This window comes from Lampetra fluviatilis, chromosome 8, assembly GCF_964198595.1.
Source record: "Lampetra fluviatilis chromosome 8, kcLamFluv1.1, whole genome shotgun sequence".
Lineage (NCBI taxonomy): Eukaryota > Metazoa > Chordata > Hyperoartia > Petromyzontiformes > Petromyzontidae > Lampetra > Lampetra fluviatilis.
The window spans coordinates 11,207,660-11,233,104 of record NC_136282.1 but is presented as its reverse complement, the minus strand read 5'-3'; the positions used below and the strand labels follow the sequence as shown (position 1 = coordinate 11,233,104).

General features: G+C 40.1%; 1 protein-coding gene across 9 annotated transcripts in view; it reads right to left on the bottom strand.

The window, feature by feature from the left end:
- Positions 1-25,445, bottom strand: part of LOC144933869 (myotubularin-related protein 5-like) — a 96,571-nt gene that overhangs the window by 34,643 nt on the left and 36,483 nt on the right. For 5 of the 9 annotated variants that reach the window (XM_078859112.1, XM_078859118.1, XM_078859119.1 and 2 more), the window contains exons 6-15: positions 22,479-22,505; positions 21,740-21,845; positions 10,309-10,441; positions 7,158-7,266; positions 6,868-6,981; positions 6,661-6,738; positions 6,194-6,307; positions 4,252-4,380; positions 3,541-3,639; positions 1,721-1,925 (exon numbers count right to left, since the gene is read on the bottom strand). In XM_078859112.1, coding sequence (XP_078715238.1) covers positions 1,721-1,925; positions 3,541-3,639; positions 4,252-4,380; positions 6,194-6,307; positions 6,661-6,738; positions 6,868-6,981; positions 7,158-7,266; positions 10,309-10,441; positions 21,740-21,845; positions 22,479-22,505 — 1,114 coding nt within the window. The remainder of the gene's footprint in view (positions 1-1,720; positions 1,926-3,540; positions 3,640-4,251; positions 4,381-6,193; positions 6,308-6,660; positions 6,739-6,867; positions 6,982-7,157; positions 7,267-10,308; positions 10,442-21,739; positions 21,846-22,478; positions 22,506-25,445) is intronic. The other 4 variants (XM_078859116.1, XM_078859120.1, XM_078859121.1 and 1 more) reach the window with 1 other exon arrangement.

Here is a 25,445-nt window from a genome sequence, read left to right as displayed (position 1 = left end):
CCAATGGCTTTCTGCCAGCAGAGCCTCATCTCCATGATCTCCTCTATTACACCGCATACCAAATGCACCCTTCTCCACTGTAGCAAGGACCATTTACAGATTGCCAAGGCAATAATAGCTGTTAAAGCTGCAGGATTAAGCTAAGGCAGTTCCTGGCACTTCCACAAGCCTTCAGTATACACTGAGGAATGTGACTTTTTCTCATATACATATAAAAATCTTACAGCCATTTGGCAATCCACTGATGGATGCAGGCCACGTCGTGTTAGTAAATAATAGTTGTTTGACCATACTTCACCATGCTGATCAGTGAAGGTTGGTGAAAGAAGTTGGGGGGGAGAGGGGACCCAGGATCATTACAACCTTGGGGAAAATTTTCGATTTAAAGCTTTCGTGACTGCAGGGATTCATCTTCTTGGTTCTTTCGGTAAAGTCACGTAGAAGGGAAATAATAAAATAAAAAAAATACACCATTTCGATTTGAAGGTTTCATGACTGCAGGGATTCATCTTCTTGGTTCTTTCGGTAAAGTCACGTAGAAGGGAAATAATAAAATAATAAAAATACACTATTTGGATTTGAAGCTTTTGTGACTGCAGGGATTAATCTTCTTGGTTCTTTCGGTAAAGTCACGTAGAAGGGAAATAAAAAAATAATAAAAATATTATATCATATTATTTTATTATGTTTTATTTTTATTACTTTATTATTTCCCTTCTACGTGACTTTACCGAAAGAACCAAGAAGACGAACCTTGGGAAAGTGTTGCAAATTTGTGTCCATTTGGATCATTTGTTCACATCACTGGATTCATTGCAAGAGTTTTAATTTATTTACTTTTGATTAATTTCCAAAATAAAAATAAGGTAAAATTATCACAAGATATGTTATAACTTATACATGATTACGTTCCTCGAGATTCGTCTGACCATGTAAAGGCTGGCAGTGTTTTGCCAAATGCTGGCATGCTCCTCAACATCAGAATAAGTTCAGGCCAAAACGCAACAGTTATTTCTGTTACCATGTTACTCTTGGCACACTCACAAACGAGTTCATTTCAGTGGCTAACATTTGCCAAAAAATCTCCCAATCAAATCCAATCCACCTTGCTGAAATCACAATGTATACGGCCCAGACACTGGAGCACACTGCCATGCAGGGATGTCAAATATTTTTGGTGGCACAATATCGGCGTCAAAGTGTATATGTCGTTAAACATTCAATGCAGACACCACTCGACACATCTTGCCAAACTCCACTATACTATTTCCACGATTCTGACAACTGATGTCACGTTTGGACGCAACGTTCTTCCCAATGCTGGCACGGGGTCCATTTTAGTCTAGTGGCAACTGAAAGCATCTGCACTCAATCTGTGGAGAGGCTCAGGGACACACCGGCTATACCATGTGCAGATATCCCATCACAGCTCTGAGGATCGAGGGCCACGTTGGACTGAAAGGAACGGTTCTCGTTGTGAGACACGCTGCAGAAACATCTCTAGAGGAAACTCCACTGCCAAGTTTCACTAATTAATATATCCGTGCAACATGGAATGGCCGTTGTTTGAGATGTCGATCCTGGAGCACAACATGTACCTGTACCAGCGCACACAACAGAACATTTTAAGCAATTAAATAAACAAGGTCCAAGACGACTGTCAGCTGACCAGCGGTGCATGTCCAGATTTTTCCATCAGCCCCACGCCACGCTCACTCACCGATGGCGTCTCCGGCTGGGACGTTGCACAGTTTCTCTGGCCGCACGACAATCTGTGTTCCAACCAGCCGAGCCAGCCCTTCCTCCATCAGTTTCTCCACCACGTGCTCAGCTATGAGCGGGTAGGGCCTTTGCTGCGGCATGGACAGAGCGTTGTCCGACGGCCGGTACACGCGCTGCACGGGGGTCAGTGCGCTGGGGTTCTCCTGCGAGCGAGCAACACACACAGACGTGAATACACCTCTTACACACAAAAGCATGTGCATGGCATGCACACAAACGCGTGTGCGTGTGAATGGTATGGTCGACGCCACTTACATTTAATTATAAAACCTATACTCAGCATGTATGGTATAAGCTGAATATAAGAACACCCTTTGAGAGTAAGGCCAGCTGTGCTTATATCAGACGTGTGATTATATCAGAATTTCCCTTTCCCCCCCTCCCTCAACTGTATGCATGTGTTGCTTCTAATCGAACAGTGATATTAGGTGTGCTTATATCCAGAATATATTCTATTTAAACTGCATAAAATGCAGAGCAATTTCAGGTCATCAAATGAAAGCACATATATTACAAAAGTGGGCCAACAAGGAATTGCATTTGCTTAATAAGCATACTCCTGATTGATGATTAAAACTATAAAACCATCTGAAAATCGAAAAATCAGTGTTTGTTTTCTTGATTCCACAAGATAACCTATGCAAATACATTAGTATATTTAACCTTTCACGATTAAATTAGCAAACTTAAAAAATGTGTAATCACATTTTAAAATCTATATTTAAGTAAGTGTACTCCCCAGATAAACCGCACTTGGACTATGCAGCACAGACACTTTTGTAATTGTTGCCAACGAGTATCAAAAAACACTGTAGAGGCGTTTGGAAATAGATTTCCAATTTCCGTAATGTCAAGAATCACACTTTGGCAAAAAGCATTGTTAAGAGAAAGGAGTTTCAGTATGTATTACTCAAACAGGCTTACTGTGACCTCGGCAAAAAAAAAACCTGCCGTTTGAAACAATCTAAAAAGGGTAAACATAACAGCACCATAACATTACTGTGCACTTTAACACAGCGTACCAACATTTTAAGATGGCTTTTATTACCTTCTACGTTGTATGTGAGTTTTGTAACAGCGTAATTCACGCAAGATTCAACAAACCAGGCTCACTTCAATAATAAGCAGAATGGGACCATTTCACAAACGAGATTTTCAATTAACGTTGTGCACATATTGCAAGGTCAAACAAAATTGCAAACAGTGGTAAAAGCTGCCTGTATTTCGCGTGCACGTTTCGTACAAGCTGAGAAGAACAATGAAACGCCAGACTTGGTGCCATTCTGCAAACTGCTAAGGGTTGTTTTAAATTAAGTCGCACAATAATTGTGATTGACGGAACATCATGTGGCATCACAATCGTCACCGAAACACATGTTTAAAAATGCACAGCCAGTAGTGCTGGCGTCGCCAGCGGAGCGTCGTTTACATGAATGGGTAATTACGTGCAACTCACGAGATTCTAACAAATAGTTAACTTATGTAAAAATATCACTTCATATTCTATGGGTACAGTTCCAAGTATTCCATACCAAAGAGGAATCTATTGAAAATATTTTCACACAAGTAATATAGTTCGAGGTGCTATCTGCATAAAAAAACTAAATACATTGGCAACGTAAAAAAATGTATAAACAGTTCTCAGCAGGCTGGCACATGGTACCGCGAAGAATCGCTCACTTTTGAGAATTTTGAAGGCTATGCAGGTGAGAACACTGACATTAAAAAGAATGTGAAAATCGTATGCTATGATATTACGTTGTCATATAGCTTCTTGGCAAGGTGGCGGATGTTTTTGTGGACCAGCTCTTGATTTCCTTCTTCACTCTTCACCCACTCCACACTTGAGGCTGCCAGCTAAAGAGAATACATCATCATTATCATTTCTAGCACCTCTCTTAAAGTGCTAGGGGAAGACTCAAACCAAAACAAAAACAACTCGTATGCTATGGATACGTAACTATGCTCTGTACCAAGGGCTGTCCAACATCAGTTTGACGCTTTGTTTATGAGAAAAGACTTTAAAATCATCCGAGTGCATCTTTACGGCAAGCTGGTACCCAAACTGTGACATCATTCCAATATGGGTTGGTATTGACGTCAATGCAGTGACAGCAGCCCACATAAAAGCAATTTCAAAGTACATTTTTTCGAATGAATGTAGTGTGTCCGACAGCTTAAAATCAACACGCTATGTGTGTACCAACGAGATAAGAGACGTTTGTTTTTTTAGCTTGCATCTTCCTTCAAGCTTTTAAAAACAAAAATATGAATTTAACCATTTGTTGTCATTAAAAATCAAAGGTGAAAAACTGAAGTAAATTAAATTCTGACGAGAGGACGTCTGCCAAGGCGATGGGAGTGATGAAGACGGCATCAACTGGGGAAGGCCTTCATCATCGGGCAGCGGATTTGGCTATGGCTGGTGATAATGACAAGGACACGCAGACAAGTAGCAGACTATGCTACCTCATCAAAGAGGTCACATGTGCGGTAGGGAGGCCCTCTCTCGGAGACGAAGCCTGCAAATGCCATGCTGTCCAGGAGTTTGGGAATGAAGTCGTTTTCCACGAGGCCTCGCTGTCCGAGAAATGCAGCCTGCACATCAAAAAGTCAGACGCAAATTATTTAAACATCACCAAGCTCAAAGGAACCCTAAAAGTACTCTTTGAACATTGTCAAACGTCCAAATTAATATCTAGCAATCAACCTGAAGATGACGTATTGCAAAATAACTAGGGCCCTCCCAAGTGCACAAAAAATGAACATGCCACTTTGCTGCTACACATTCGAAGGAAGTTATATTGTGTTCATGTTAACCAAAAGAGTGTGGGAGAACAAATCTATATTGTTCAATGAATGCCACATTATTCATAACCAGTACAAATGTCTTCACAATTCTGACACCAAACTGTTGAATAATGGTACGGTGAAAGCTATGGGAAAGGCGTTTTCACTATTAGGGCAAGGTTTAAGGCCCACCCCCCACTGTCACACTGGGACAGCCCATGGCATTTCCCTGTCTGGATTCCTGAGCACTCACTGCAAGTGCTTGAGATTTCCTGCCCTGACCTTCCTGCCCCAGACCTCTCACCGGCACCGGCCCACCTTGGCTAATAAATACCACAGGGGGAAAATTAATAGCAAACTCCTATTACTTTCACATTTTCACAAACCGCAGCGAGTGATATTCAGAAAGTAAAAGTATTATTTGGGGTTTTTTTTATTGAAACAAGCTTATCCTGTTTTCCTAACACTCCAATATGTTCAGCTGATTCAGTAGAAATTGTTGAAGGTTTAAATGCCAACCTCATGGCTCACATTACATCAATTAATCTATGACTCTCTTAACCTACACCATATCTGAAATGGTGTCCAGACATCTTTAAATCTTAATCTTCTTCCATTTATGGTATACAAAAGCAGTTTGTCTTTACCCAAGAGACCTTTTAAAAAAATGAGTTATTATCCTTGGCGGACTCCTCATCAATACAGCTTGGCACGCCGGCCCGAGTGATCTCTCTAAATATGCCTACAAAGCCATCTTATGGGACTCAGATGCAAACTTCACTAAATCCCCAGAAGAATTGAGGAATGTGTAGGGGAAAGGTTCCGAAGGAAACTCAAAACTTTTTACAACCAAGGCTCCCTGCTTCACTCAACTCAATTATCCTCATCATTCTCCAAATACCAGTTTAATTTTTTTTTCTGTATACAAAAAGATGTTCGTGCTATCCCTCCAGGCGCATGTTGCTGTTTTTTCCCACTTGCAATGACTGATCCATCAGCCGGGGGCCTCACTTCAACTCAACCACGAATAAATCTACCCACAAAACACGCAATTGACCTGTTTTTCTGTCTCGTGTTTTTTCACATAAGGCCTTCTTGACAGAAACACATTCCAGTTTATTTTAATCGATTAGGGAAATACTTTGTCATCTACTTCTAAAATAAATCTTTCATAAATTCTGACAGTTTGAAATAGAGAAAACAAATAATAATGTACTAAGAAAACAAATACACTAACAGATGTAAAAATGCTTCTGCTGATAATGAACTTCAGCAAAACAATGCATACATGTGATCACAAAAAAATATTAAATGAATACTACTTTTCCTTTAAAAACACCCCTAAAAGTTTAAACGAACATTTTTTTCCAAAGCATGAGCAAAACCCCATGATTATAGTTTTGTTGTATAAGACTAAAGAAGCCTAAACTCAATCACAGTGGAATCCGATCACAGTACTTTGAGGTTCAATCCCATGGAATAATAAACAACGGGAGGAGGTTTTCTGCACGGGCTGGCCAAGGAGCGTGCTTGTTGAGATGAGGTTCACTGCTAGGCGGGCGGGCAACCGGCAGGAATAGTGGCAGGGAGGGAGGGGAGGGAGAAGTGATGAGGGGAGGACCTTGTGGAACCGAATCACGGGCTCGGAGTGGATCCGGATTAGCTGCAGACACGAGCGGTAGCCTTGAAGGAGCTGAGCAAACAGCCGCAGCATCGCAGCACGCACCTCCTTGTCCTAAGTGTAAAGAGGTCAAAATCATTAAGAGAGATAAGATGGTGTTTTTTTCTACTTTGTCAAAAACTAAATTCCTGCCATCGAGTAATAGCTTCAATCTGGCAATGTTTTCAAAGTATAGTATAAGCCTCGGCTTCAAAGGTATCTTAATCTGCAGTGGAATGTCCAATGTTCCTATAAAAATGTAGCAGATCAATTTGAAACAGAAGTGCTTTCACTAAGCCCAAAGAAAACATTTTATTTTTGGATTTAAAACAGGAATATTAGACCTAAGTATAAAAAAAAACATGGAAGAAAAAAGTGAATGGAAATTATGGACTGGTTATTTGTCTCTGAGAAATGTGATCACTCGCCTGCATTTCAGGCTTGATGACGCTTGGGGAAGTTGGAGAAAAAGCCATGTCTGCCACCTCCAAGTCTGGGTAAAGAACCTTAAAAGGTAACAAATTCATAATAAAACAAATTAAGCACATTCGCTGCAATGTTATGACATCATTAACATTTAGCATTTCCTAAGAGCTACTTTATTGAGAGCACTAATGCAATTGGCAGCTGCATACCATTGAGAGGGAAGTCTGGATGTGCTGCAGATACGGTTCAGGCAGGGCCGAGACTTGCACACACTCGGGGATCATGACCGTCCCACCATCAAGGTCGGCAATAATGACGTCCAACTGTCAGGGTCAAAGTCCGCACGTTATACGTGCAGCACTGGTAAGCGGCCGAGCACGTGCATACTCATGTACGATTCACACACTTTAAAATTACATTAAAGATGCAGAACAAAAATGGCCTCGCTAAAAAGCGAGACCACACAAAACTGTGAACAGAAGAGGTGTGCCCAACATACCAGCTCCTGGAACTCGCTGCGGAAGGTGGAGTGCACGCCAATAATGAAGGGAGTTGGGGTGCTCAGGACCTCCAGAAGGCTTCCTGGCAGGATCGGGATGTACGTGTAGCTGCAATGTTCAAACAGGAAAAGCTGATCAGCACATATCACCTTTGGTGAATCATCTATTACCAAATTTGACGCTATTAATTGTTGTGGAACTGCGGTTATGAGCTCCGCTTTTTTAGACCAAGCATGCTCAGGGGCGGATAGTTAACAATTAATTGCATTCTCAGGTCTAAAAAACGGCCAGTAAAATGGTCATGTGGTGTGTATAAACACTATAATGAAACAACACAGGTTCCATTGAAAAGTTTGACATAGTGACCTTGTCCAACACAAAGTCACAAAAACTTCAAATCAAGATTGAGCATTCTGCTCGTAAGCTATGTTTTGCTTTTTAAATGCAACATTACAGATGGGTGCTGCAAGTTCCAAGGCTGAATGACAGTGACAATGTTTGTTCAAATTTAGAAAGTAAACACAGTACTAAACATGTCAACATGGTGTAGAATTGACGCTTTGATCAATAAGACCTTGGCCCTGGACAGATTGCATAACATCACATGGCAGATACAGAAAAGACACGTTGCTAAATAGTAAGCGCAATTTATATCGCTGACATTATAGAAGAATGTTAAGCACCTTTTCGCAGTCAGCCAAACATCCTGTTTATGTTCAAGTAGTTAAAGGTCCACATTCTCAGGCCCACTGAGGTCTGATGAATTGCCATGGATGCAGCAAGCGTATTGTCACATGATGTGCATTACCCAATTTAACTACGACAGCTAACTGCTACTAAACACCAATAACAGCTGCGTAATACACACTCATAAACATATATTTGTTAAACATGAATATGAAGGGGTTATAATGTTTCATGTCACTCTGAACATTTGAACATTAGTGAATTACATAACTAAATAAATGTACCATTAGGTGTAGTTTAATTTTAACTTAAGTCAACTACACCAATTGAAAGTGTTTAACATTATGGTGGCCGCTATTAACTGAATTACACTCCACTTAAATTAGAGGCAGGTAACTCAATTAAGTTTGTAAAGCAAAATTTTGTGCATGGACGCCCGATTTATATGATCGCCGGGCATTTAAAAGTAACAAATAGCTAAAATGTCGATAGTTGTACAAGCCAACATACCATCTAGATGCAGCATATATAAAATAATGTGGTAGAGTTTGAATTTTACTCTGGATTAATTGTACTTATTTACGGTTAGAAATGTCAAACTTATTTTGGCAGAAGTTTAACATTGGCAAGTCAAGGCTTGGCACACGTATTTTAATATAAACCAAGCGATATACATTACAACGAATGATTACATGTCCAAGTTTAGAAATTACAAACCCTATTCAATTTTTTTTAAATACTTCGTTATAAAAACAAAATAATGTATTTTTATTCAACCTCGATGTTTGTTTTGTTAAAAAAAATCACAAACATGCATGAAGACCCATACAAACACCAAAAAATGCGCATGCACAAATTCATCATGAGCACTTGAACTCAATACCACTGGTATGTGTGTGCAAACAATGGTTTCATGCATCCTGTCTTCAATAACAGCGGAATCTACTTATTATGAACTCTGGTTTGTTTTTTTATCTCGTCTAAATTACCCATTTTGCTTATGGCGTAGAAGAAGGTGCCGTTAAGGCACGTAACCATGGTGGCTCAACCTGTTTAGTGTCAACTCTGTTTATAGCACGCATTTTTGAGATCCCTGGGGATAAAGTGAGGCGGGTCCTCGCTGAAACACACCGCTAGCTGAAGCATGTTAAGTCCTTGTTACAGAAATGAGCTAACTACTGGAATTTAAAAACATGCAGTGCATTATTTACATACGGTAAAATAAACAACAATGTTACAGGTTACGTTGATTTGTTGAAGGTGATCTTCACATTCAAATTAATTATAATTGGCTAAAATGACTTTTCTTCTGGTAAACACACACCTGACTGTTTACCTCTGAGTTATACAAGTTATAAAAAAATAACATTTACAATTGTGAGTCTGTGATTAACGTACATACAGCCACATAAGGCTTCTTTTGTCAGTGCTTGAATGACTACATGAAGTGTCACTGTTAACCAGAGGCTCAGCACAATAGTACATGACATTCATTAGTCTCTTCCAGAATCTGATTAAAAGTATACATGTGATCTGGGGAAAACATTTTCTCAACCCAACTTGCAAAAGAATGAAACAGCTCCACCGAGATTGCATCAAGCACCAAAAATGCACGTTTGAGTCACACAAGGAGACGCGTTTTCGCAAAAAGCAAATTCACAGCGGCATACGAAGATGTTTTCCAAAATTTGGATGGGAGAATGTTTCTATAAAAAGAGATGGAGAATGTATGAACCGTCTCAGATTGTCACATTCATTAAGTTCTTCAATAATTGGTAGTTACTTTCCATTGTTTGTTATAATCACTGTTGGCAAATCCAAGATGGCTAATATATTCTCCATGTATAAATCAACCTTTGCTTTATCATCTGCACGTTTGTCTACGTACGGTGCGAATCAAGTTCATCGTACATACTTCAAGTGCACGTCATTTCTCATATCACCATTTGGGCTTCTCCATTTACATTTTCTAGACTCCTTTTAAAAATGTGTTCATAATCTTCATCTCACTGCTCTCTGTAAACTCTAATGGATGTTCTCTTCTCTTACCATCGCAGTGAAGTCTCCAACTAGAATGGTATCGTATGTTTTACATTCATTTAGAAGTTTGCTAATCTATTCATACATTGACTACTTCCACCTCTTCTCTGCATGTAGTTGAGGCATACATTTTAATTCACTTTAACCTGTAGCAGTTTGAGAGAATTACTATTAACTGGGCAAACATTTCAAAAGTACTTTTGAATCCTAAAAGTCCACGTTTGATTCCCAGAGAAACTAAGAATTCCACTCTACCGCTACGATCGAAAATGTTGGCACTATTTAACTACGTGAAGTTCTCCGCTTCTTGCCTCACCTTACCCGGGGGGGGGGGGGGTCCAACTATGCCCCAACGTATTCCTCCCAGTTCTGTTTCCAGTTCCAATTAAACCCACTTTTGTAACCTGCACAATATGAACCCACCTGTATTTGAGTGGGAAGGTGAGGGCCACAAGCGCACGGCATGCCTCGGTCAGTCGCTGGTAACTGCTGGAGTGAAATAGAATCTTGTGTTCCGTGAGCACAGCACAAAACAGGTGCAGCACGTTGTTGATCCCTGTTGTGGGGATAAAGAATAAGCAAAGAAAGAAAGAAAAAAACAGAGGGAAAAAAAATTAACGTCACTCCATAACAGCATGTGACACTTCTTCCAAAAAGACAAATTTCGTGGTACTTTTGTTTGAAGCCAAGTCTAAAAAGGATAATGAGGTTATATAGGACCGTGAAAACAGGTTGAAATTATCATCAGACCCGCGATATTTCTTTTAGCATCTGCCTGTGTTTGCACAATGCCACAGTGACTAGTTTGTTCAATACAATTGTTTTAATGAAGCTGTTACATGCATGTTTATTGGCGAGATGAAGATAAAGTGCTTTAATTATTGCACCCACGCATGTTTAATAGCCCAGAGCTCCAGCCATAGTAGAGACAGTGCTTTCATTATTGCACACATGACAATGATGGCACGAAACTAAACTATGCACAGCTTAGCTTGGCTTGAATTCTACTGTTTGTAAGCGAAACAAAATAACCTCCGCTTGCAATATTAATGAAATTATACTGTAATTAAATGATAATCAATAGAATAAAAAAAGTACCACTGAGTTAAAACAACACAAAACACACCCCCAATGAAATCAGGTCTTTCAATGGAAAATTTCAAGTATTGTAGTTGAAACCGACGATGCACGATACCATTTTAATTAAAAAAACAGCGATTTTGATGTTAACGTTGTGAGTAAAATCTTGGCTTAAAGCTTTTGTGCCTGCAGGAATTCATACGAAGAAAATAACAAAAAAAACCGTTTCGATCGCAACGCAAGTGGTCGTCATCAGGAAAAGGGGGTTAGCTTCTCAAGGCAAACTATTCATAAAGGTTTGAAATGGGCGTAGCCCAAATGTCAGCAGCATAGGCGGGGCAGCTGATCATTATTTTAATGCGGCTGGCTCACGTGAAATTGATTTCTCTAAGACGGTGGTACTTTGCAAGCCTACTGGCTATCAACAAAGATTCAGGTCATGAAGTCATCCATATATACAGACACAATTTCAACCGAGAGGATGGTTATGAACTCGGCAATCATTGGAAAGTCATCAACCACTTTTGGTCATGACTTGATTTGTGTTTTCTTGTCAACCTCCACCGTCAGCAGTGTGGAGCAAGGTGCAATGATCGCTCGTCGTGGAGGCCGCTCACCGATCTTACATGAACATTTCTAAATCTTACCTGGCAGCCCTTCAATTGGTGGAAAACCCACCACAGTCTCGGTCGCCACCCACCACTTACATTAACATCAGCTAACCCGCCCATGTTGCTGACATTTGGGCTATGCCCATTTCAAACCTTAATAAACAGTTTGCCTTTAGACTAGAGGCCGACTGAAATTCGGTTTCGGTGCCGAAAGTTGGCAAATGGCCACTTTGGGCATACTCTCGGTTTCGGCCGAAAGTAAATTTTTTACTTTCGGTCTGGTTTCGGTTTCGGCCGAAACTGACATTGACTTTCGGTCGTCATTCGTCAACCGAAGATCTATTTGACGAATAAAACGCTCGTGCTAGGTCTATCACTCTGCCTATCCGCCGGTCAGTCGGCGCTAGGCAATCCTATGCGATAGGCTGCAAACACACACAAGTCAGCAGCAGCAGCTTGGGAGCGAGGTTACAGCCACAACCACGGTCTGCTAATGTAGATACGACCGGTCAACAGACGGCAGCCTGTCTCGCTGAATGCGGGAAAAACTGTTGTTTCTTAACTACAACATTAGTTTGTTTGGATATAATTACTAAGTAAGCAACACCTAAAGATTTGATATTTAGCGACTCTTACTGCAGGCTCTGAATGATTAGTGCTAGATTTATTTTTAATTAAAGTAGCATTGCATCATGACATGTTTCATAAATCTTGTGTTCGGTAACTTCGGTTATATACCTTTCTGTTTCGGTCTTGGTCGAAAGTGTAGTTAAACTTTCGGCTTCAGTTTCGGCCAAAAGTGTAGTTAAACTTTCGGTTTCGGCAGAGAGTCAATTTTTTACTTTCGGTCTGGTTTCAGTTTCGGCCGAAACTAGACATTCAGTTTCGGTCAGCCTCTAACTTTAGACGCCAACCCCCTTCTCCTGATAACCGCTTGCGTTGCGATCGAAACGTTGTAGTTTTTTGTTATTTTCTTTGAACCTATCTACGTGACTTTACCGAAAGACCCAAAGAATATAAATTGTGAGTCAAGTGATTATGCCTTTGGCCCACAAGCAGAGCGTTATTTTTTTCAATAGATTACGTGTGTGGGATTGGCCCGGCGCTAAGGAAAAGAAGTTAACATTGGCGAGTGTGGTCTTGCAAAAAAATACTACAAGGTACCCGAGGCTTAAAGGCGCCTACTCTTGGCATTCAAACATAAAATACTCAAATGCATCACAATTTGAAGAAACCGCAAATCTTCCAGAAAGTCAGATAAATGAAAAGCAATATATTTTGAACAATCCTGCTCGTAAAAAGTTATTGATTTGAATAACTATTATGCTTACACAATTAAAGTCAAATTAAATCCAGTAAAACATCACCGTTTGAATTTTTACAGTCACTTAAAATGTAGAATTAAACACTTAGTTTACCACCGGTATAAACCAAGCTTATGATATACCATGGAAAACACCTCCAGTCAAAAAATAATATTGCTTTGGAAAACCTAGGATCGTTGGCACCAAAAAGGGGTCCCGCAGGGACACTCACGTTGGGAACACCACACCGTTATAGAAGTCTCAACACTATGACCTTTCTCCACAGCCTGCCGTACGCGTACCGTCTGCCATTGAGCCAAAGACCTGACGCATGTTTTTAAAACCGGGACTTCCTGCGCGATTGTGCCGCACTGTTTGGTTACGATATCCTGCCTTGGGTATTTACATCAAACGGTTGGTAAACAGGAAGTGACATTCTGCACGAGGAAGCCCGCTTCCTCCAGCCCAGACCGCAAACGGCTCCTGCTTACGAATCAGACGCTCTCCAGCAGAGATAGTGTTACCGGCGAGACGGTGCGTACGTGCCGAAAGGCCTACATCCACATATTACCTTACAAAAATATGTCCATCAGTATTTAATCTGGAGGCCACAGCATCTGCTTTGCGTAATTTTCGGATTTTTTTCTCTCTTTTTTTTATGAGTAATGCTATGAAGCCATCATCACCTACTCATACAGGCCACAAGCCACAAATTGCTATGTCCATGCTTTTCTTCTTAGCATTTTACTCTCGCAAAAATTACAATGGTTACTATGATCACCAGTATAAAAATATTTCACAGAATGAAAGCCAAAGGCATCCAATCATAAGGAATTTTGGCTCTACTAAAATGGTCATATGGCAACATGAAATCAAATTGCCGAGCTCTGGATTTATGCCTGCAAGTTTTAGCTCTGCTGTGAAATAATAACAGATGGCATTGTTTTTACTACTGGCATCATTTTAAAAGTTTCACTCGTACAGTTTCAACTTGCTTAAAACTTCTAACGCAATACAGTGCACAGATATTATTTGAGCAGCTTATTTATTTTATCGAGCTAATTTTGTTCCGAAGCATATAAAATAACACTTTAGTTTTACAACAAAATATTAACAGCAACTCATTCCTGTGGCAAACTTCACAGATGCCAAAAAATAACCAGATAGTGTCAATGCATTTCTATGTGAATTCACACCTATCAATGTGCCAAAGGAAAATACCTTGCACTCACTCTAAAATCCACGGCTGGCTCACAACTATAAATGAAAATTCATTTATTTAAACTACGAACCAAAGTTTACTTGTTTTTACTGTGTGTGCCCCTTTTATTTTTTACACATTTCCTGTCAATGTCATATAATTTGCACTTGACAATAGCAATGGCTTACACAAGTGAAGGGCATCCAACAAGCATGTTGACATGCCTGGAGGATTGTCAATTTGATGGGAGGGTTTAAACTAATGATTGTGGGCCCCAAGAGAAGTACTGTAGACACCATCTTCAACATCCCACAACCACCCCATTGCACTCGAGCTAAAGGCATCTCATGCAGAAATGACTCAATCTGGCCAAGTAATGCACATTCAAAAATGCAGTATAATAACAAATGTGGTTTTGATATGTTAACCATAAAAATAAACCCACCATTGAGGTCAGCACTGAATTCACTATGAACTCTGTTTTACCCTGAAATTTCTGACTCATCATACTATTACATATAAATCGCGTAATGTCAGTGGAACAGGCATGCCGAAACAAAAAAAACAAACATTACGCTCTCAACTGAAATCCAGTTGTACTTTCTGTTATATATTTTACAAGAGGGCACTTGTGAAGGGTGTCCTGAAATCACACCCACAATACAGCTTATAGCAATGACTGTCTCACCACAAGGAAGCCGAGGGAGTCCAATAGCTGAGATAAATTATTTCGTCCAGCAAGAACCAATTCAAGAGGCCCTGGAAGGACAGCCACAGATCTTCAGGCCTATTCCATTGCCTGGGAAGCTTGATATTTGCAAAAGCGAGGAAGGGAATCGAAGCACACGCGGCTTGGCCACTGCCAAGGAAAGTTATTAGTATGGAAAGAGCGCAAGGAGGCCGTAATTTTTACTCAAATTGTCTTAATGGTGACATTAATATTTGAAAGGATGTGATTAAGAGGTGAACTAGTGTTTTTAGTTTAAAATATTGCGGTGAGGTTGTGTCCCCCTATCACGAATATGTATTAATAGCATAAGGCAACGATTGATTAAGAAATGCACGAAAGACAATCACGGAACATTAGTCAACATGTGTGCTCAAGTGTATGAAATAATTCTCATTCGCCCCAAATTCTGATGCTTACTTGTAAACATATAACACGTGGAAATGTGGATAACCATTTTAATTAAATATTATTCTGGAGGTCCCATATATAAAAACAGTCATAGTAATAGACAACTTTAAATTCTCAAAAAGAAAGCCTAAAAGTTTAAGCGTGTAAGTTTTTGTGAACAAAATATGTTCATTAGAAAATCAGTTTTGCTTCTATACGAAGTCAATTTATCTTCTCATTCCAGCAGGTTTTGTTTAAGTTTTGACTGCACTAGGAGGTAAAATAACATAGTTTTTGATGTACGCATGTTACATCCAAGGCTTTCTCTAGTTATGTTTGCCCTTAAAGCACTACAATGATTTTATAGAAAAAGATGGAGAACATGACACAATTTATCTTCACAGCAATATGATGTGGTCTAGAGATAAAGAAAAATCATGGCCCACCCACCAGCCAACCGTGATAATCAGAGGTGCGGGGGAAGGACAACAAACTAAACACAAAAGGCAGTTCTAAAAACAATTTCAGTCTAGATTAAAAAATGCATAGCTCCAATGGCTTCCTAATATCTGAAGGAAGAACATTCCAAAGGACCGCAGAAGCACATCTGAAAGTGTGTGATGCAGTGACTGTCTTTGTTCGATGCCTAACCAAAAGCCATTTAAAGGATGACAAGATGTCTTGTAACGTGCATTTTCATGTCGACACTGACATTGCAAAAAGAGAGTGAATAATAAATAGAAGTGAAGTAAAACAAGAAGACAGTCACATTAAAAGAAGCTTTCAAAACATGTAGTGGAGAAATAAAGGAAATAAATATAGGGAGGGATTCAATTATCAATCTCAGATTTGCCGAGTCATTTTAAGAAACAATGTAAATTTATATAAAAACGTACACATTTAAATCATCTACTCTTACGTGTGATTAAATGCAATTTTCATTAGCCGCGAAATCATTACAAATTGATTAACTGATGCATCATTCGACCTCGAGTGTGGTCTTTTGGTTCTCGCCAATGAAGAAAACACGCATTCATATTTCATACGTAAATGCATGTCTTCCGTTCTATGGGTGGAACCAATGCAACTTCAGCGTACAGGAATGAAGTGAGGCGCTCACATCTGTTGCATTGGTTAGGGTTAGAAGCTCTCAGCGGTTGCTGAATGTGTGTTTGGATGACAGTGATGGTGAGAAGAGCAGACCTGGTAGACATCAGAACTAATCTCAACCTATTATCCAAATCATTGATATTTTAGTTGAACGGTACAGCACTGCAAATTTGCATTCAACAAATAAAATCCTTTTTTTAAGGAATACACATCTTGGAAGGAATATCTTGGTAAAAAAAAAATTCTACGTTTACACATGACTACATTCAACAAGAATTGGCCTGTAGTAACATTTAGCCCTGCCACAATTTCTGCGGGGTTAACATGCACATCGATTATAATCTGCACAACATAGCTTGGCTCACGGGAGCTATGAGGAACACTTCCACCAAACCATTGTCTCACCACGCCAAGCATTTCCTCTGCTCAGACAAAAAATGCCATTCTATGATAAATATTATATAACCAAGAGACAAGTGGGTCAGTGCGGGGTAAACGCGTTGGGGCAGGACGGAGACTGGAATAAAGTTACATCCCGAGAGGAGAATTTTTTTTATGTTATCAGATTCTTCTCTTTTAACTGATGAACATGTCACCATACTTCCGAGAGAGAGAGAAAAAACATCGCCCACAGTGACGCGGTATTTACGTTAACTCTTCTTCATTGTCTGGCAATATGCTCCCCACACATACAAAATCAATCGCTTTGAATTAACATGGCACAGTCGATCAGTGAGTCGGGTCTGTTATGAGCACACCTGTCAATACCAGACATTCAACTTCAGTATTTTCCTCACCAGTGGCAAATGTGATGTGTAAAAATAGTGCATGCACTGTTGATGCAACAGTTTTCGAGACATCAAGGGGCCATAATCCATAGCCAAGCGAACATAACAGTGGATACCAAGAAGAGGCAGCAAACCGTTGTTTGATCAACTTCCGGCTTTTAGCAAGCTGCTTCTGCTGAACAAACATATCCAGCTTTCACATGCTTCATACAATTGTTCAGTCAGCCCTATTTTATAAACATGCACTTAAATTATCCCTTTTATGGGAATGCATATATCATTGCCTGTTTACCCACTTGCCAGATTTCCACGAGTTAAGTTTAATGCATGCCATAAATCCATGTTCACACCGCACCAATTTAGCTATAACTTACAGACTTTCTTACATGCCGCATGGGAAAGCTCGTTAAATGTTATCACATTTTTAATAGGACTCGATTTTCAGTTATCCCCCCCATCACTCTGAAAACAGCAATGTGCCACTGTGATATCAAGTAATTTTTATTTCCCAAGTTTTTAGCAAGGTTAAGAAAACTTTCCAGCCACCAAATGACTCCCCGTGATGTTTATAAGACTTGCCAGTACACCAGAGCGACACTGCTCCATCCTGCTGTCTATCAGGCTGTTTTTAAAGAAAACGTTTATGTCTTTGAAACCCACATTTTTGACTTCTGGATGGAGAATCATGAAACCTACAAAACAAGTGCCTTTACAATGACAAACAGTTCATACTTAGTATTATAATAGAAGCCATTCCAATAGCAGCCTACAATGTATTGCCTTCGTATGTATGTTTAACTTATTTCGAAACGTACACAGCCAACCGTGATTCTTGGATGTGAGGGTAATGTATAAAATAAATATTTTATATATTAATATAATTTCATAAAAAAGAGTAATATGTGCATCATCATTGATTATGAATTTACGTACAATTTACAGGCATGCTTGTTTAAGAATGATTACATTTAAGGCCCACTGTCAATCCACGTATGGATTAAGGCATCCCCACACTATCAGTAACTGTTGAGGGGTTTTGACCATACTGATCAGTGTGGGTTGGTAAAGGTGAGGAGGGGGGGGTAGGGGACAGAACTGATTCAGATATTACACAACACTTATGTTTGCCATGGTGAGGAATCACATTCGGGTTGCTGGAATCATAATCCAGTGAGTGTACATGCTTTGTTACAACCATTGCCCCACTACTCCACACATTTATTTAATCGAAAACATCTAAAAGTCGAAGTGTTTTCCTCTTCATCTCCTGCTTACAACCCGCAGGCAATGGTGGAAATTCTGCATTCCTATAGCATAAGACAACCACCAAATTGCTTGCTTGCTCTAACCACTGCACCACCCAGCAGGAATATACACAGCGCACGTGATTTTAATTCAACGTGATACATGCCGTCAATGCACGCTACCCAGAAGGCTTGATTGAAGATTGTTATTGTTATTTCATACCAACTGATCACATTGCAAGGATATGAAAGTGAACGAGCAATAAAATGTACAAATGTTTCATTGCTATTTTATAGTCGTCCAAAAAATAAATGCTTCCATTGCACGCGGTGTAGAAAATGCAGTATCTCAAATACTTTCTACGGCAACAATATAAAGAGTGTGAAAAGTGTTTTCACTTTCAAACCACTTTCATCATAAACATCTTTATCGCCCGCAGACAACTGTGTTATTCTAGGTATCATCATCCCCAGGTTGTTAAACGTTCCAAAAATGTTCCACTGTTGTGCCGAGGGAATATCCTAACGCACAAAAAAAAACACGCGCACTTGGGGAAGAGAAAAAAAAAGAGAGCGCCCCCCTCCGCGTGAGCTCGCGCAAAGCCGGTGTGGCGCCTCCACGCGTCCCGAAAACAGCCACGCGATTTTTGGCACGCGGAGCTTCCGGCGTGCGCAGGGAGGCCCCCTCCGCTCACTCTCCGCACAGAGCGAGCTCAGCACAACCTCGGGAGAGGTGGGGGGGCTCCAAAAGGGGGATCCCGTTTTCACTCCTGCTTGCTTTTCACACACTGGTGGATTTAGTCGACACCGTGACCAGACAGGGATGTAGTCGGGGTGGGGAGAGGGGGTCGGCCTTCATCCAGCAGTGGATTGATAAAAGGGTGTTAAGCTAGTTAGCGAAGATAGGAGTATTCTTTGGGTCTTTCGGTAAAGTCACGTATAAAAAAAATATTAACAAAAAACTACGACGTTTCGATCGCAACACAAGCAATCGTCATCAGGAGTAAAAAAAATGATGACGATTGCGATCGAAACGTCGTAGTTTTTGATAAAAAATTTTTGTTCTACGTGGCTTTACCGAAAGAACCAAGGAATATGAATTCCTGCAGTCACGAAAGCTTTAAGTCAGGAGAAGAGTAATTAAGACAATCATGTGTTTGTGTGTGTGTTTTGGGGGTGGAGCAGAGACGCAAGGGGGAGTGCGGTAGTGTAGCGGTTAGCGCGCTGCGCTACGAACTACGGCAACCCGTGTTCGATTCCCGCTCACGGCCAACACTGGTGACGATTATCTGAACCGGTCCTGGGCCTCAGCGAGGTCGACTCAGCCTCAAATGAGTACCTGGTGTGATGTTTAAACATTACCACTGGGGAGACAAAGGTGGCCAGGCGTGGTGTTGGCCACCCACCCTCTTGTGTGCCGTGCTCGTGAACAGCACTTGCCCCAACAGTCCGTTACAGGCTATACGGGGGATCTTTGTTTGCAGAGATGCAGTGTTTGGGACACTATGCTATAAACCTGGTGATAGGAGTTTGATTCCAGGCCATGGCTAATATCTGTGGTACATGATATCTGAGCCGTCCTGCAAAACCACCCTCTTTATCACTGACCCGCGAAGTGAAGTATGGCCTATTTTAACATCGGACATCGTGTGATAAGGCTTTCTCTCCAGCAGAGGATTGACGACCTGAAGAAAATGTGTGTTGTGTTAAATGTGAATCATTGTAAAGTGCTATGCTTCAATTACAATTCTCATTGTACCTATCGACATTATACTCATAATTTAACTGTGTTAATAATAGGGCTCAAAAAAGAATTGGGGAAACCCATTCTAACGCTTTAAGAAATATGTGCGTTACGGTAAACACTTTACTAATCGGTGGCAAAAAGGTTATTTTTGTTTTAAACAGCTCAGGTGTATATAAAGCTGCTACTCACAACTGTCAAGGAATACGGCAGCCTGTGGTTTAAGGACTGACTTAAGCAATACTCTGAGACGTTAGGTCATTACCGGTTGTAGAAATAAGCCTAGAATGTTTTCCATAGCAAAGCTCAGTCAAGACCTGAGTCACCAAAATTGATCATGGCACATTTTAAACCATCGTATTCAATGAGCCTGATTAGAATCACATGCATCCACCCAAGTGTTGTGAAACACGGGCGAAAGCATCCGAGCCTCTTGTGAAAAGGGCTGCAGAGTTTACCGAGAATGATGTCCCTGACATATGGATGCCTGGCTGTCACCACGTCTTATCCTTGGAGGATAGTGACAATGAACATTTGTATGCCTTTTGTTCAATTCTGCCGGCCCACACACATTCCTATTCAAGTTAAAATTATCTTCAAAGCTAAGCTACTGGAAGATTAATGATTCTACATATAATGCATTCTAATATGTCCAATAGTTAACAATTAAATGTCCCACAGTTGATTCAAAGAATTCTTCCAGACATTCGAAAAAAAAGTGTACACCTCACCCTTCCTTTATTTTGTTTAACTCAATGAGAAATGTGTCAAGAATTAATTTAGAGAACATATTAATACCCACAATTATATACAGTGGATTGGTTCAGTGGTGGATTGATCAAGGCTGATAATACTGTAGAAATAATAATACATATAACACATATTTTATCATTTTATTATTCCAATTGTGTTGTCGCTAATATATCATGAAATTATGATATTCGCAGCTCGCAGAGCACCACCCCGTGTCAGAGAACAGCCCTGGAAAATGGCACCACAGTACTGCTGAAGACACGTCAAAAGATCCCTTTAGCCACAAAAGGGGCACAGCTTTAATATCCTGGGAAAGACAGCTCATCGCATGTCAACCAAACTATAATTTAGAAGTCTCAATAGTAGAATAAATCAAATTAAGGGGAAAAGTTTCATTGATAGGTTATTTTTTTGTGCAGACGTTGGTGAATGGACAGAGATCACCAACTCCATACGTTCAGAACCTGGTTTAATCCCAAGCAGCAATCTGTAGAGAGCTGCATTCGTGCTCTGAACCCTATGCCACCCGGCCACAACGACCCCATCTCAGCACAATTCGCTGTTAATCATTCTGTGCTTTAACACGAAAAATCGAATTTACTGTCTTTGTATACACGTTTGTGTTTCTGTCTAGTTCAGATAGAAATATAAGCATACACAATTCGGTACACAGGTATAAATGGGAGACAACAACCATACACACATTTGGTATATAGACATTAGCTATCCATAATACAGGTTTGTTGATATTGGTTATGAAAGAGACGTGTTAAACTACATTTGGTATATTAGTTAGCTATCCAAAAAAGCATGCTCACTTAAACCGAGAGATGCACACCCACATTATGAACATATGCTTACGATGAAACTGTAAGGGTACGCGCGATAGTGATGAGCCTTACCAAGTTGCCTGAACAGCAAGATGACACTGGATGCGGTGACAGGAATCTCATTGTTCAGGGCTGGTTGAATCACCTGCCTGTCCCCAGCACCGAGCGAAAACACCTTCTGTTAACAGACCAAAAATGAAGACGTTCGTTATTTTGAACTTTTAACCTCCACTGATTTCCCAAATATGTTTTGGACTAACGAAGGAAGGAAAAAAAACCACAGGAATTAGAACATTTGTGTTTAGGCCAAATGTGAGTAGTAAATGTACTCATGTCCTACTCATGATAAATATTTCCTAAACAAAGTACAACTGAGAACATTTTTTCTCAATAGTGAATGCCAAGAACATTTGTTTAGTATTGCTAGCATTCATCAACAGTTAGTAGCCATTGCTTGCTAATAAATCAAATAGTACAATTATTTCTCTAATTTCAAATGTTTACTGTGCCTCAAAAGCAACATTATGCATTGGAAAATACTGTTAGATAAGTCAGTCCCATGTCAAAAGTGAGCCTTTGGTGGTGCTTATCTCCTGTTTACAGCACTGACCCAGTGGATACAATTCCATATTCCTATGGCCGGGTGAGTACATCCACAGGACAAACACTCTTTATAGAGGCAGACTGAAAACCAATGTTGTAGCGAATGAAACGACCGCTGTTTTTTTCCTGATCCACCCTACTTTAAAGTCCATATCCATATCATTATGTAATTAAAAGTACGTGTGAAAATATATGGTAATATTCATACCCCATATTCCACATTATCTCCTTCTGGCTGCTCGGAAACAATGAGAGAGAAAAAGAAAGAATTAGTAAAAGAAAAAGTTTACAAGCAATAGGAGCTGTTAAAAATTCGAATAAAAAAGGACTGTAAAATAAATAAAAAGCAGTTGAATACTTCATCCACTAGGAAAAGTGGTGGGGGGCGGGGGGTAAGGATTGCACACATAAAACTGAATAAACCTCGCATATCACCTGCAGATGGTGACGACGATAATGATAATAATGGTAGTGATGGCCGCGATGGTGTGGAGCAAGACTTAAACACGTAGACACTCAATATATTTTATTCTGTGGAACCAATTCTAAATGTTCCAATGCAAATATGTCTTGGAATAACCGCCCCCGTTATCGAAGCCTATTTAATTGTTCTATTTGACACAGTGCAAAGAAATGAAAAAAACCAAACACGTCCTTTGGAAAAAAAAAATCACAAAATATGATGCCGAAGAGAATGGAAAGTTTACCTCAATTCCTGTCTGCTAAGTGCAAAAAGCAAATATAATGGCCAAATACAGGCAACCGCCACACCAGGCTCCAAAAACAGCTTTGTTTATGGACTGCTCGTCGAAAAACATTAACACTCTCATGATGACTTATACGGCTAATTCAACACTTGGGACGAAACGCACACTTGGGTGTGTGCTATTAAGACTTGCGGCACAACTGACACGTGAATCGGCACTGCGATTGTACTCGTGTCTTTCTAAATCAATTGCATGTTGAGCACAAGCCTTTCGGACACGATTGATTAAAATTACTCAATCGTGCCTGAAAAGCTAACCTTTTGCTTTATTAATGTCCTTTAAAACAAGAATGGCCACAGAGGAGCAGAAAGAGTACATCTGGCAGTAACCGTGTATGGCTTAATCGCAAGTGGTATTTATCCAGCACTAAAAAGCTGGAATCAGCCACTGGTCTCCGCTAATCAAATAAGACAGACTCGCACAAAACAAACAGAAGCAGACGTGCACAGGGGCAAATGGTTGGGCAAATGGTTCTGTCGGCAGACTTAAGCATTACCTAGTCTCTTGGTAATATTGACCTGGCACAAATAAAATAAGTTATTTCTTGTTACTCTCAACAACAGTGTTGGCATTGACAGTCACTGTATGTGCCCACTCTCTCAATCAACTGATCACCCACCACAAAGTGCTGTTCCAGTTGGCCAGTTGGCAATGCTCTAATCCACCACCAACACTACACCCGCACATATTTAGGATCCTTTACCTTATTTAAACAAATGTTAATGAGAAAAATTCTATAAACGTTGAAATGTTTTAAATAAATGTATATATTAACTTTAAATTCACAAACAAGCAATGTACCTGAGTAAATTAGATGCTCTATGAAGAAACGACAGGGACTCCAGTTTTCCACAAGTCACACAATGATGCAACAGTAGGTGAAGGTTACATTTAGGTGACCAGTTGGAAGTAGCTGTGTGAATTTACATGACTGGTGAACATAATAAAACACGTATGGAATATGTGAATAAATATTTAAGTAAAAAAATATTTATTCTTTATTTTACAATTTGTATCACCAAGGGGGGGGGGGGGAAACATGTCACAGTTGGTGCTGTAAGGTGCAAAAGAAGTTCAACATACATAAGTATTTAAACCCTTTGACCTGACCTTGATTCGCACCCATGCCTATAACCCGATGTTCTTCACTAATTTTGAGAGGAGGGTGGGGGCCACTTTCGCCAATAAGACATCATCAGTGTGAGGGCTGCCACACCTCCTGCAACGGGTGTCAGGGGCCGCATTAAAGGCCACCAGGGGCCGCTAGTGGCGCACGGGCCTTGCAATGAAGAACACTGCTATAATCAGTTTAATCAGTAGCGAGTGAAAACAGGCCCCTTCAACATCGTCACAAATTCAAACCGACCAGCAGCGGTTTAACAAAGGATTAACACGTGTATTTATGACCATTAATTATAAATAAATGTAGCTACGGGATATGTTAATTCTCGGTAAGAGGATGGGGTTTTTTTTTATCCACCAAAATGTTAAGTTCCCAAGAAACAAATACAATGCAGCCACCACCTGTTGCCAGCTCATCCCCACAACATGTACACAAGCGTTCTGAAAAACAACGGAAGTGTAACGTGCGAAGTTTAAGCACGTGAGCGTGTGCATGTTGCACAAATAGTTTCCCAAACAATACAATGCTCACAGGACACCGAGGGACTAGACAGGAAAACAGTTTTTTCCAAAAATTCACGTCAAACTTGACATTTTTACAAAAAAACAAAAAAAAGCACTATCTCATTCCTGTAAATAAAGCCATCGAATTTTTCAAATATTGAGACTTTATTGTGCAATTATTAGCACTTTAATTTTGTTGCCATTTTTTCACGACAAAGAGCTGTTAAATCTACACGTATTCCTACCACTGGGTTCCAATCAAACAGATGTTATAAACACTATTTTAACTGTGTTGTTTAACACTGGAAAATTGCGTGGGCGTACATGTGGTCTGATTAAACAGAACCCACTAATGTCCATATATTTACAACAGAGCTAATGGAGGCAATCATCACGAAAAAAAACTCAAACATTTTTTCATTAACTTGTTTCAATGCACACATGCTTTTAAATTGTAAATCATTCGTGGCACTTTTTTGCGGCATTAAAGTTGCGTCAATATATATTTAATTATCAAAGATCCGTAATCCTTCTACCGATACTGCAATTGCGTTTAACAGCTCAAGGTAATCTTATTTTTCCTAAGGAGAATTTCAAAAGTGCAAAGAGGCATTTGGGTATTGTTTTGTTTAGAAACTCCCAGCTGGAAGCCTAACGTTTCCAAGGACTCGCTGCGCCAGCCAAACAGCGTGCAATTGGCTGCACAAGGCCAGCGAGGATTAGGCAGCTCGGGACGAAAGCAAATGCCCCATACTCCACTTGCACTGAACTCCTACACTGAT